Source organism: Clupea harengus, chromosome 12, assembly GCF_900700415.2.
Source record: "Clupea harengus chromosome 12, Ch_v2.0.2, whole genome shotgun sequence".
NCBI classification, from domain to species: domain Eukaryota; kingdom Metazoa; phylum Chordata; class Actinopteri; order Clupeiformes; family Clupeidae; genus Clupea; species Clupea harengus.
The window spans coordinates 14855602-14868101 of NC_045163.1; the positions used below are offsets into that span (position 1 = coordinate 14855602).

Sequence of the window (12500 nt, forward strand, 5' to 3'; positions counted from 1 at the left end):
TTTGCCACGTCGAAACCTACAGAGGGCAAAGATTAAAAGAGAGGCTTGAGGAAGGGTTGTGGTAACTTCCAGGAGTCCAACACGAGTCAGTGATAGGGCTGCAATATCTATAAAACTCAGAAGGATAGAGCATTTCATCCTGGACTACTATCAAATGATCACCATAGAGCCAACTGTGAGAAATGGGGCCCTCTTCTGGCCAACATGTGTCCTACATTACACACCCAGAATGGATCCACTATACTTTAAAAATCCTATCAGGACTTGATGTGCAACTGGTGTATAATGGCACCATGCACCTCGGTGCAGGAGTCATGCAAAACACGCCAGGACTGCTAGTAAAATAAAAATAAATCGCTTTGCTTATGTGTTCCTGCACAGGAGCCACAGGCAATGAGGGGCTCCATTCATCAGCCGTAGGCAGTCATGGTGAACCAAGTAGTATTAACACCCGTTAACAACTATTTGTTATGGTTAATACACCAAAGCACTCTAATGACAGAGGTACGAGACCCTCTACCTGACACGGTTTCAGGTTTCACCTTTGCAACCTTGTTTGAGTACAAGGGGAGTAACTCCCTCAGGGGAAAAAACAATATCGAAAACCGCTGCTCTTGTGCCTTAGACGGTCAAATCATACTATGCATAGTAGTACAGGACAGTACACTACATTACAGTGTCATAACATTACAAAATCTAATCCCCCAATTGAGCGAAAGCAGTACATTGCCTCACGATTAGACCACTGCATTCTGAAACCATTGCATTGATGACAGGGGCCCTTGTGCTGTATGTAGTTACGCACCCTCTCCCGGGCCACCTCCGCCGCCTCCTTTAGGGCAGATGAGCTCCCTCCTCAGCTTGGCCATTTTAGCCTTTAGCAGACCCAGATGGTGAGCTGTGGCCTTGTTCTTCTGGGTCCGAGCCATCTGTCCAAACAAAACAGACCAGTTAATTCTGACAGAGAATCACACAAACTGCAGCTCAGTTTCAAAAATATAGTCTGACACTGCAATACTTATGTAGCCATAGAGGTGCAGCATTACAGCCCAGCTTTAAGGTCAGGCCATGAGTAGAGTCAGGGTTATCAATCTGGCATAGGCTAAAAACTTCATATTAACTTACTAAGGTAGCTGATACGGACTTCAGTCACTAAAGCCTCCCATGGCTTCAAGGCATTTGCTATCAAACTAAATTACATTAATTTCAAATCACTCCATCATTTATGTTAACTGGCGGCTAGACATGTCGAGTTCATTGATATAATTTCACTATCTTTATGGCCTCCTCCAGAGATGTCATTTCACTAACGTAAAAAGGAACGCTCGTCTCTCTACATGGCTCTGGTATACTCTACGACTATGTTACACTAGTTAAAGACAGACAGGTTAATGGTCTGTATCTTAACAACTTGCTGTAGTAACTTTGTTGGGCTTACAAATTGGCTAGCTGGAACGCATATGGGTGTTTTGCTAGCGAACGGCTAGTTAGATAATCACCATCAAATCTTCAGCTAATTACAACACAAAATATGACAAACTCGCCAATCACTACATCGCTGGTGGTATTGAACAAACTTAATTTGACACTTAAGTAATCAGTCCATTTACAGAGTATACAGAAATTATCATGACAAGGTTTAGCCTGGTGCTAAAACGTGATCCGTTAGCTTGCTAGCTAACGGTATAGTTATCTCCTAAGTTAACGTGATTACCTCGGCCTCGATCTCTGCAATTTTTTGAAGTAAACTCATTTTGATGCCGGTTCGTGTACACCAACTACTAAAACAAATTATATAGGTAGCTAGTCAGCTACAGCAAAATTATTTTCCACGTTGACAGCAGCCTTTCGATGTTACAGTAGGCCTGAAGCCAGTGCTCTCATGCTGTTCATTGATGATGTTGGCATCGCGATATTTCTTCATCGTTGTTCCACTTCCTAGAGGTTCCATGGATTTTGGTGAGGTCTCCTGCCACCTACTGGACTGGCATATTAAGAATATAGGCAAATGTACCATGAACTTAACCTTGCACAACCAAAGGCCTGTACAATATTTTTGAGTTAACAACCCATTCTTGGATGATAAGATTACCAAAGCGTTGTTATAGAAATCTAGTACTGTGGGTGCCTATCAGGCAATGTTACATATAATTAAAATGAACATGCATGTGACACACAAGAATTTCCACAAGTTTTTTTGCTAAATAGTTTCATTTATTGTTTAATATTTATTTTTGCATACAGTATATTCACTCAAAAGTATTTATTATGGTGAAACTTCTGGATCCACCATCTGTAATGACAAAGCTTTGTAACCCATACATCCCATGCCAAAATCTGGATAGGACATCCATCTCCACACTATAGTTCTGGGCTCTGAAAAGCCCCCCTGGGAAGACATTCGGACATTCGCAAAAGATAAATCTGTCTATTGTTAGCTAGTATTGAGAGTTCAGCGTGCTTTCTCTGTCTCTCTTTAAACAGGGCTGTGCTACACAGAGGTTGGAAGCTGGTGTGACAGAAATGTTTAGATATTCAGTTCATTGCACTCCTTGAGCTCTGCCCCTCATTATCCCACATAGGTGCAGTAGACCCATATGTAGAGCTTAGGCATTAATCAGACCCCTTATTGTGAAGGCTGTATGGAAGAGTTTTGGAACACAGTGGTGTTGCTATACATTCCTTGTGAAACTATTGTGTTTTTGGAGGTGTGCTTGTCGAGTGAAAACATATAAAAATAGGCATTTCCAAAGTTATTTGCTGCTTTTCGAACGGCTGCCTCCTCAAGGTAGCAGCCAGCAGAGGAACTCAACTCGCTAACTCATTTTTAGGGGCTAATTTTAGCGCACAGCACACAATGGGTCGGATGAACTGGAGCGGAGGGATTACTGCTCTAAGCTGTTTCACTTCTGCACGAGGTGGTGGTATCTTCAGTCTGAATATTTAGAGCCTGTTTGGGAAGTATAGGTAAGTTGCACTAATGAAGCAGTAATTGAAGCAATCTACAGGAGTATTTAAAACAATAGTACGTTAGTTTTGAATTTAGGTCCTGATGGACAGTGCCTATGGAGGGCCTTGGGTTTATTAACCGCAAGCTGCAAACATTCTTGTTTCTGAACCTTCAGGCCATTAACCCATGTCCTAATGACTAAATATATCAGTTTTTGTTCTAATGTAGCAACACAAATCAATATTTTAGCCAGTCAGCATTGAACTGCATTGTAAAAAGTAAGTGCAAGTATTTAGATGCATTCATTTTTTTGAGACGAGTAAATTATTTTGCAGTATAGCCCCCCCCCCCAAAAAAAATATATATATATTTAATAGGGGCCTGAACAGAAATAAACCAGCTACATAGTTGATGCTGTTTCTCATTGTCTGACAATCTACAGGGTATTTTTGATTGACAAGGAAAGGGTTGCACATGCCCAGAACAGACTGTCAATTCCTCAATAAAAAGTATTAAAAGCATGCAGATCTGAGTGATCAAAATGCACTGAGCATGTCAAAAACAAATTAAAAAAAGGAAAAAGAAAAGAAATGAATAGGGAAGACATAGGTCACCCTCAGATTGCCAAAGCAGAGACGGTGCTGTGAGGATGTGCTAGCTTAGCACAGCAGGTTTGCACCAGAGGCTGTCACTGCTTCCCTGAAACAGGCCAGAGGTGACAGATGAACACGCTCTCTCAGACACACTCACTCAGTCACACGCTCACACACAGTCTCGTCCATCTCCAAGCTCTAAGCACACAGGCACCTTTTAATAGTTTTTACTGAGGAAAGGTATTCTCTATGATCATGTCGTCAGAAAAAAAAAAAAAAAGATAACACATTTTTGAGGTAATAAAAAGAATCACTCAACAGTATGTTGAGTTATCTGTTAAAAAGAAAGTAAAACAAAAAAAAAGAAAAAGGAGAAAAAAATATTGCCTCCTCAAGATACCTCGAATTCTGTCATCAGAATTTCAGGCTTGATACTTCTGTTTCAAACCCTAAGGCTTTACAGTAAATGTAACTTGGCCATGTAATGGCAAAAGTCTTTCGCCTGCAGGTTCAATGGAGGGGGGCAGGAGAAACAGAAAACAGTCGCAGGAGGTTGAGGTGTTTTTTTTTCTTCTTCTCTGACATTAGTTTATCTGTCTGCTCCTTTATTGTTTGTTCCCTCCATTGTCCTCCTTCTCCCAGTGAACGCCTCTGCCTAGCTGCTCTCCGAGGAGGTAGGGGGCGCTGTTGAGGAAGAGCGTCGCCGGGAGACTGACTGCGAGCGCTCGGGGCTGTGTTTGTCGTACGGCTGCAGCTGCACCTCCAGAAAGTCCCGGTGCTGCTGGCTGATCAGCTGGCTGATGAGGCCCGGCAGCGCCTGCAGGTTGCCCAGCAGTGTCTCCAGCTTGGTCTCCAGCAGGGCGATGCGCTTCTCCATGTCCTCGCCGCGCTCGTTCAGGTCCGAGATCAGCTCGTACATGATGTTCTGGGTCTGAATGCGCCAGGCCCACACACGCGCAGAGTGCAAGTCGGAGGAGTGGAGGAAGAGATAGGAAGGAAAGGAGAAAGGAGAGAGCTAGGGTCAGAGGAGGAAGGGGAGAACGGTCACATTGGGCCATGTCAGTTTGGGTTAACTGGGCGGCACATACTCGGGAGGGTCTTTACATATGTGTCGGGGGTCTGTTTATTTCAGTCTCACATATCAAACTGATTTGCCAATGTAAGCAAAAAGGGCAGGGCATGACTATAGATTTGTGATAGTGTGAAATAGTGTGAAAGACCATCTGTAGCCCACCTGAAATCTTTTAGTGGGCATTACAGGTCAAAGAATAACAACAATAACACACACAGGCATAGGGCAACTTAAAGGAAAAAGAGAGAGGAAGAGTAAGATATAAAAATGGTTTTCATAAAGCATCTGGTGTCATCTAAATACCATCCCTTTGTCAAGTTATATCATTTGTATAATTCTAGGGAAATAGATGATAAAAGTTATCAATGGTGACATGATAATGAAAAGTACTGATTATTCATTTAAATAAAGTGTTCACAAATTTCCCCTGTAACCAAAAACAAACAGCTCCGTTAACTGACAGACCATTAGATAAATAGTGAAATAATATGAAGTAATTTTCAATGACATATCTTTAAAAAAAATCTGCATGTCAGAGATTCTGCATGTCCAAAAATATATGTTGTTCTTAGAAAAACACATTCAATACATAGCTAAGATGTTATTTTTATATTATTGCTGCATACAGCACCACTGTTGCGTAAGGAGACAGAAGCTGTGTTGACAGGCATTCAAAATACCACTGACGTGAGAGGCATTTCAAATGTTATGTCACCCTTTGGTGTGAACTTGAATTTGCTCCACTGTGGTTCTGCTTCAAAGGGCTAACAGTGCTCTCTTTGATTTGGCATGGAAGCACCGCATGAAAACTACAAACAAAATGATGCAATGATTAGGTAAATTGGACTGGCACATACATATGGTTTTGTGATTCTAAGCAGAGTAAGAGGGTACAATTTCACAGCTCTCAGATTTTAAACTACAAAAAGTATTAGCAAAGGCATTTTCCTCAGTGGTCTTACATTTCAAATGGACATGGACAGGCATAGAACCTTCAACACATTCTTCCTGTCAACATACACTTGGATAAAAATATGTTTAGGAGCTGTAAATCAACATTAATGAAAGATGCCTTAATGCATAGGAATGGGCAGCTGTGGAATTTATTTTCGGCCCCAAACGGGACTGTGCTCACATGATTAATACTCTGCCGCCCTCTTCTGGCCAAAGGCAATTATGGCACTGTTTTCAGACGGCCAGTGTAAGAGAGGCTGTCACGCGTCCCACTGCAAATTTCTCTCAATGTCATACAACCTCCCACTATCCCTTGGCTCCCAGAGCTCTGATAGCACACCAGCCAATCACGGGCACCGGAGCTTAATGTCTGTCGTTGTTCGTGCCAGTGGCGATGAAACCCGGAGCGTGGTGATTTTAACAGTAGCGGACTACTGAATGTCAAAACAGTGTGTGTGTGTTTGTGTGTGTGAGAGAGAGAAAGAGATAGAGAGAGAGAGATGGATGACTGAAAGTATGGAATAAGTGGAGAGAAAGAGGGAGAGAGGGAAAGAGGTAAGTGAGAATGAGAAATAGAGAGAGAGAGAGAGAGAGAGAGAACGTGCGCTTGTTCCAGCTGATTCATCACATTGCAGGGTGTCTCCCTTCCCAGTTTTTTCCCTTTTTAATGCTGAGTCAGGCTGGCGATGTGCCTGGTGTTCCCCAAGGTTTCGCAGCTTTCCTCAGAGCCAAATCACCATTAATAAAAAGACACTTGAGATGCAGCGTGGATATTTCAAGCACATAAGGCCTGTCCCTGAGCAATCTAATACTGTATTATACAATCATTAAAAGCCATAATTGCATTGGATGTCCGGGAGATGTCTGTGGCAGCTTAGAAATTAGATTATGACAAATTAAATACAAAAACATCATTGCTTAGAATCAAGTCAGGTTGGTGGCCAACCAGGTCCTTGCAGTACGATGGGCACAGCTTTTCTGACTGGTCATTTATCATTAATCTAAACATGGATTTCATTTGATATATGCATCATAATGGTTTGGGGACTGACGATAGCAAAACTCACAAGTACAATTCTGTCTGCATACAAACCTGCTAAAACCTGCTAAACATGCGGGTTTAGGGACCAAAGACAAGACTTGCCGTTAAACATTTTAGAACCTTTTACACTTAAATACACAATATAAGCTAATCTTTACAGATAATGCTATACGATATATATCATATATAGCAATAGAAACCCTATTGCTTGAGATAGGTCTCACTATTATACAAGAAAGCGCATGGAGAAAAGGAATGTGTGCACTTTTACAACCACCCACAGTTTTCTTTGGAGAGCGATGGACCCCCCAGAAAAAAAGCCTGTCTGTTTATTTGACACCTGTAGACTTGTGTAGCTGTTTGATTAGAGATGCTTTGATGCTGCTCTGCCCTCATTTGCCACATACCCCTGGTGGTTTCACGGGAGCTCATCCTCCGAAACAGATGCAGCGAATTTGCATACCATCGTCAGAATTCAGTTGCACCAAGAGTCAACCCATTGATGCACAAACCACACACAGCTACATTTGCCTGGCACATGACATGATTAAAGTGTGTTTGGAAAATGCTTACATCTGCTTGTGTTAGATTAAATAACATAAAGAAAGAAGGCAAGAAAAAAGAGGGTATTGATAAACAGTACGTGAGGTGTGTTTTCGGCTTCTAGCTTACCTTCGCAAGGTCCACTAGAGAGTTAGCCTGGTCATTCAGCTTGCGTTGCTCCATTTTAACACTTCTCAATCTGAACACAAGATCATTCAGAGCCCCCAGCAAAGGCGACTTGATCAGTACAACAAAGGAAAAGGGTTGCAACGAGGCTTGCTGCATTCACAATGCAAAGAGACATAGGTGACAGGGAGCACTCTTAGAACATGCAAAAGACAAGAGGGGAGAATGCAGAGAGCTCCAGGAAAGAGAGAGAGAGAGAGAGAGAGAGAGAGAGAGAGAGAGAGAGAGAGAGAGAGAGGCTTTGGTGACTGCAAGGTGACATGCATGTGGAGGCATCATGTTGGAAAAGCTTGGAGCAGGGGCAACGGGGGGCAGTTAGGGGTTAAAAGGCCTATGCTGGACAGGCACATACATGTGTGCACGCACACACACACACACACACACACACACATACACACACACACACACACACACACGCACACGCGCGTGCGCACACAGAGATACACACACACACACACACACAGAGACACACACAGACACACACAGACGCACTCACAGTTTTCAGGGTGTTGCAGTAGAAGGGTTAGGCAAAGAGGTGGAGATTCCAGGATTTCAATGATAAATGCAGAGACCTGCATGGGCTCATTGGGATCTGTCTGGAGAGCTCCATTTTCAGTGGCATAGGTAACGGCTCACTCCTCAATGGCTTGTGAGCATAATGTCATAATATTGTAGCTTGTCACTTCACCTTCAGTTTGGCCTGCTTTTGATTTCTGGACTGCACACTCAACAAAAATGACTGACTGAGCAGTCAAAACAAAAGGAAACATAACACATTTCCACATGGAAAAAACCCACTTTTGTGATGAGTGTAAAACTCTCTCTATCACAGGGGCAGTTTATCATGGGGACAGCTGAAGCCTGCCCACTCCATCTAATCCATACCACTCACATGAATAATTGAAATCCTCTATTTAATTAGGTCTCCGTTCTGGGCTACTTATCTAAAGTAAGTGTTTTCCTCTACCCGTTCTCAAGGGCGTGCAAACCAGCAAAGTGTGCGCTATTGAGGCACACAGGAATTATTATTTATTTCTAAGCTAAGCTGCATTTTCCACGCAGTCAGCTAAGTTTCGGCAGCCTCAGGGGGACTCCTGACATGAAGCAGCAACACTTCAAGCAGAGCCATACCAGACGGCCAGCTGTTGTGTGTTTCATCATATTGGAATAAAAACAGAATTTCTTTTAATCTTTTTTTTTCTTTTAGGGCATGTTTTGGGTGAAATACTTCAACCAACTAACTGAGAGAGTGTTAATTTGGGCTAGCATCTGTGCTAATTGTACGGTGTTGGTTTGATCAAAAAAGGGTATATGAGTTGCCTCAGGGGGATGTGGAGATAATTGGCCCAGATTTGTCCATTTTCATGCAAGGAGGTTCATTAACATCCACCGGGGGCAAAAAATCCACCAAGACAGAATGCTGTTGCAATAACCAGGCACACCAACAGAGGGCAGCACAGGCACTGAGAACTTATGAAGCAGAGATGAGACGCATAGAAGCTGTGGAAGAACGTTCACCTCCACTAGTCAGAAAACAGAAAAGGAGTAGTGGATACCAAATGCAGGGGGAGGGGGCACTTTCATTTTTAAAAACATAAAATGGTATTAATTTGAACACAAATGAAAGCAAACATACTCTCTCACACACACACTCACACACAGACACACACTCATAAAGAAACAACAGAGTATGCTGCGATGCTAAGCTAGGTCTCTATACTAAGGGGGAATGCCCGAGAGTCGTTTCTTTAAGGTTCGTGAATCGTGCAGCTGAGAAAAAGACTTGCCAGAATTTGGTCTCATTTCGCAGTTGGATGACAGGTAGCGAGCAGAGGCAGCTGGATGAGGTTAGCAGCAGAACCTGCTCCTTATGGCATCTTTATCTTCCATACCACTCGCACTCACACTAAAATGAAAGATCAAAGATCTACAACATATAACCAATAACGCTTTTAACACATAGCTTACTGTAATACACCCAAATGACAGAGTTTGTCACCATAGCAATGTATGAAAAATATATTACCCCAAATAAAAATCATACTATTTAATTTTCATCAGATCAGTGTCGTATGTTTATTCCATTATCAAATAAGTCAAAACTAAAATATACTACTACTTAGAAAGAGTAGATAATACACAGTGATATCTAACGGACAGGAGTTACTGTTATTGAGTCCAATGTTTCTAGATGTAGTGCTGTCTAGGTTTATTTTTGGCAAAACACTTGTGAATTTTTCATTTGAGTAAGTCGTTAAATCTCCATCTCTGGATGTCTCAGGACATCGTGTGACAAGGAGAGACACTGATGCATCCTGGGACTGCTAAGAGCAGAAGAGGGAAAGCATCTCTAAGGCCCTAACCATCTTGGCTGAAGGTACACACACCCACGCACACACACACACACACACACAATATTCATACATGTATGAGTATGAGACAGACATAAACACGCAGAGACACTGTCATGGCTAAGAGATGGCTATAGGGAGAGACTTCTATCAGTGTCCCACTCAAACCCTAGAGTGAACTCACAGTCTTCCCTCAGCCTCAGACAGCATGTCGATTCTGTTGAATCTCACCCTGAACCGGCATATACAAGAAGGAGCGAGCTCAGACGAACACATCTAACCATATGGACAATGTGGGTCCTGGCCGAGGTGACACAGTCCAAACATTTAGTTAAAAACTACAAGCAGTCTGTTAACTGTCAACAAACAATTAGATCGTCTTCTTGTTCTAATGTAGACAAAGCTGCCTTCATCATGAGCCAGTCCACATGGTTGCCAGATCTGGCTCTCACCCCCCCCCCCCCCCCCCCCGCCCCCCTCCCCTGTTACCAGTCATCCGAGAGAGAAATGAGGAGTAATGCAGTGAGAAATGTAGATCGTTTCAGGCGTGACTGCAGGTTCCAAGGAGCCCAAAGATGACCCAGCCTCAGGCACCGACTTTCTGTTCTTTTTAACTCATTCTTTGTGTCACTGCTGAATAAGTAGATGGTTGGTTCCAAAAAAACAAATAGACCTTGCGGGGTCAGGAAGGAGGGAACAGTAGAGTTTAGGAAGGGTATACACATACATACACATATATATATGTTGCTATACGTGGTCGGTTAGCTGCCGTCATCTTTTGGTTCATGGAAGTCAAATTCTCTTATGTTTAATCAGTGGCTTTCTGATTAAAGGCCTTGTAGTCATCACATTCATGCAGTAATGATCAGGAAAGAACACCCCTCAAAAATTAATAACTGAAATTCATTTTCACCATGCTTCAAATGAAGTAATATAACATGAGTGGGGGGTATATGTGTGTGTGTGTGTGTAAAATAAAAAGTGAGAGCAAGATGTTGAGGGGGAAAAAAGGATTACTGTTACTCTTGAGATGTATGTACCAAAGCTAATATGGAGTTGTGCTGCAGTAGTAATGTTTTGCTCACAGAAAAGTGGCACAATATTATATTTTTAAGGAAAACAGGGATCAGTTGTATAAAATGTCAAACTGTCTCATTGATTATGAAAATAAATGAACAGTTAATGTATTTTACAGACAGCTACAGACTTTAAAATAAAGGAGGCCACCATATCAATAAATAATGGAAAAGCATGAATTTCACTTATTAAATGAGGGAGTGTGATTATTTTAGTCATCAGGTTTTGAGGACAAGCTCTCGTTAGCATGCACACAACATCTCTGTTAGCTAGAGGTAAGGCGAAGACTTACTTTCGAGCTCTATTGCATTGGGTAGACACAAATGGGAAAAAAGGAACATAAAATAGACAAATGAATAATTACATCACTTCAACATTACAGTTTTCTTCTCTCTCTCTCTTGCTCTCTCTCTCTCTCTCTCTCTCTCTCTCTCTCTCTCTCTTTTTATTTAACATTCAGTAGCTGGCTGCACCCCTCATCATTGACCTTGACCTCCACCAATTCAACTTTCATGTACGTGAAAATCATTACTTCTGAGGGAAACCGCGTTCAGCTTCCCTTCTCTCCAGTCATCTTTCAACACTCCACACAGCAAACTGCTCTAGCAGCTTCTGTAGCCAAACTGTACCCTGCGCACAACGCAGCAACCTTTCTCCCGGTCTCCAGCTCACCCTTCAGAGATGAGCTCACTCAAACCATCTGTCTCAGTACATCTGTAGATGTCAGTGGAGCGTGGGACAGACCAATCTTAAGAGAGCGACACAGGAACTTCCTGAAAACCACTCCCTTGCGCAGAGTTTCCAGAGAAATTAGTAAACCTATCTGAAGTTACCGTCTACTTTTTACACGCACATCCCAAAAATTCACATAAAACTAAAAGGAGTAAACATCTTGTTTCAGGATAGGCACTTACATTTAGGGAGGCTGACTGGTAGTGTGGTAAGTTAATAACAGTTGATAACAGTTTTTGTAATGAAATATTCTCATATCTGAGAAAATTAGTAAACTATTTTCACATTAGGAAATTATTTAAATCATAAAGTGTTACCATGTGTGTAAATTATCTCCAAATCAAGACTAAAATCAAGATAAACAGACATTTCTGGCCAGGCAGAGCAAGATCAGCATTTCTTTTACGCCGTATGAAAGTACAGTTGGTTCCCAGGCACTCTCCACAGGCCTGTCAGAGCCATCACAACAGCCGGAACACTACACGACTACAAACACCGCAAAGTGTGTGTGTACGCCTCGGGCGCGGAAGCCTGTCTGAGCTGCAGCCTACACCATAGTCTCTTCTCCTTTCTTCGGCAGAGACCAAAACATTTACAATGACATTAAATGTACGAGCAAACATTTGTGCATTGCCTTTGCTTTGTTTAGTTTTGGAGTTGTTGAATAATTATTCGTACATTAATTTGTCGCCATAGACTTCAGCACAGTTCATCTTTAATGCTTTCACCATCTTAAAGCTCTGAATCTCATTCTCTTCCCAATCCTCCCTAGAGCCAGACACACACACACACACACACACACACACACACACACACACACACACACACACACACACACACACACACACACACACACACACACACCACACACACACACACACACACACACACACACACACACACACACAGTACACGTGCACCTACTAACACACATTTGCTTATTCAATCTACAACACACACTCAATCTCTCTCTCTCTCTCTCTCTCTCTGTCGCTCGCGC

The 12500-nt window shown here is 42.4% G+C and overlaps 2 protein-coding genes across 5 annotated transcripts in view; both read right to left on the reverse strand.

The window, feature by feature from the left end:
• Positions 1 to 1912, reverse strand: part of drg1 (developmentally regulated GTP binding protein 1) — a 9192-nt gene extending 7280 nt beyond the window's left edge. Inside the window, exons 1-3 of the mRNA XM_012816851.3 lie at positions 1715 to 1912; positions 806 to 929; positions 1 to 16 (exon numbers count right to left, since the gene is read on the reverse strand). The exon at positions 1 to 16 is cut by the window's left edge and continues 160 nt beyond it. Of these exons, the coding sequence (XP_012672305.1) occupies positions 1 to 16; positions 806 to 929; positions 1715 to 1753 (179 nt within the window). The 5' untranslated portion in view covers positions 1754 to 1912. The remainder of the gene's footprint in view (positions 17 to 805; positions 930 to 1714) is intronic.
• Positions 1913 to 3417: 1505 nt separating this feature from the next.
• The window catches only part of kcnn2 (potassium calcium-activated channel subfamily N member 2), a 31918-nt gene continuing 22835 nt past the window's right edge, over positions 3418 to 12500 (reverse strand). For 2 of the 4 annotated variants that reach the window (XM_031577699.2, XM_012814720.3), the window contains exons 7-9: positions 11061 to 11069; positions 7284 to 7353; positions 3418 to 4474 (exon numbers count right to left, since the gene is read on the reverse strand). In XM_031577699.2, coding sequence (XP_031433559.1) covers positions 4199 to 4474; positions 7284 to 7353; positions 11061 to 11069 — 355 coding nt within the window. In that variant the 3' untranslated portion in view covers positions 3418 to 4198. The remainder of the gene's footprint in view (positions 4475 to 7283; positions 7354 to 11060; positions 11070 to 12500) is intronic. The other 2 variants (XM_031577700.2, XM_031577701.2) reach the window with 2 other exon arrangements.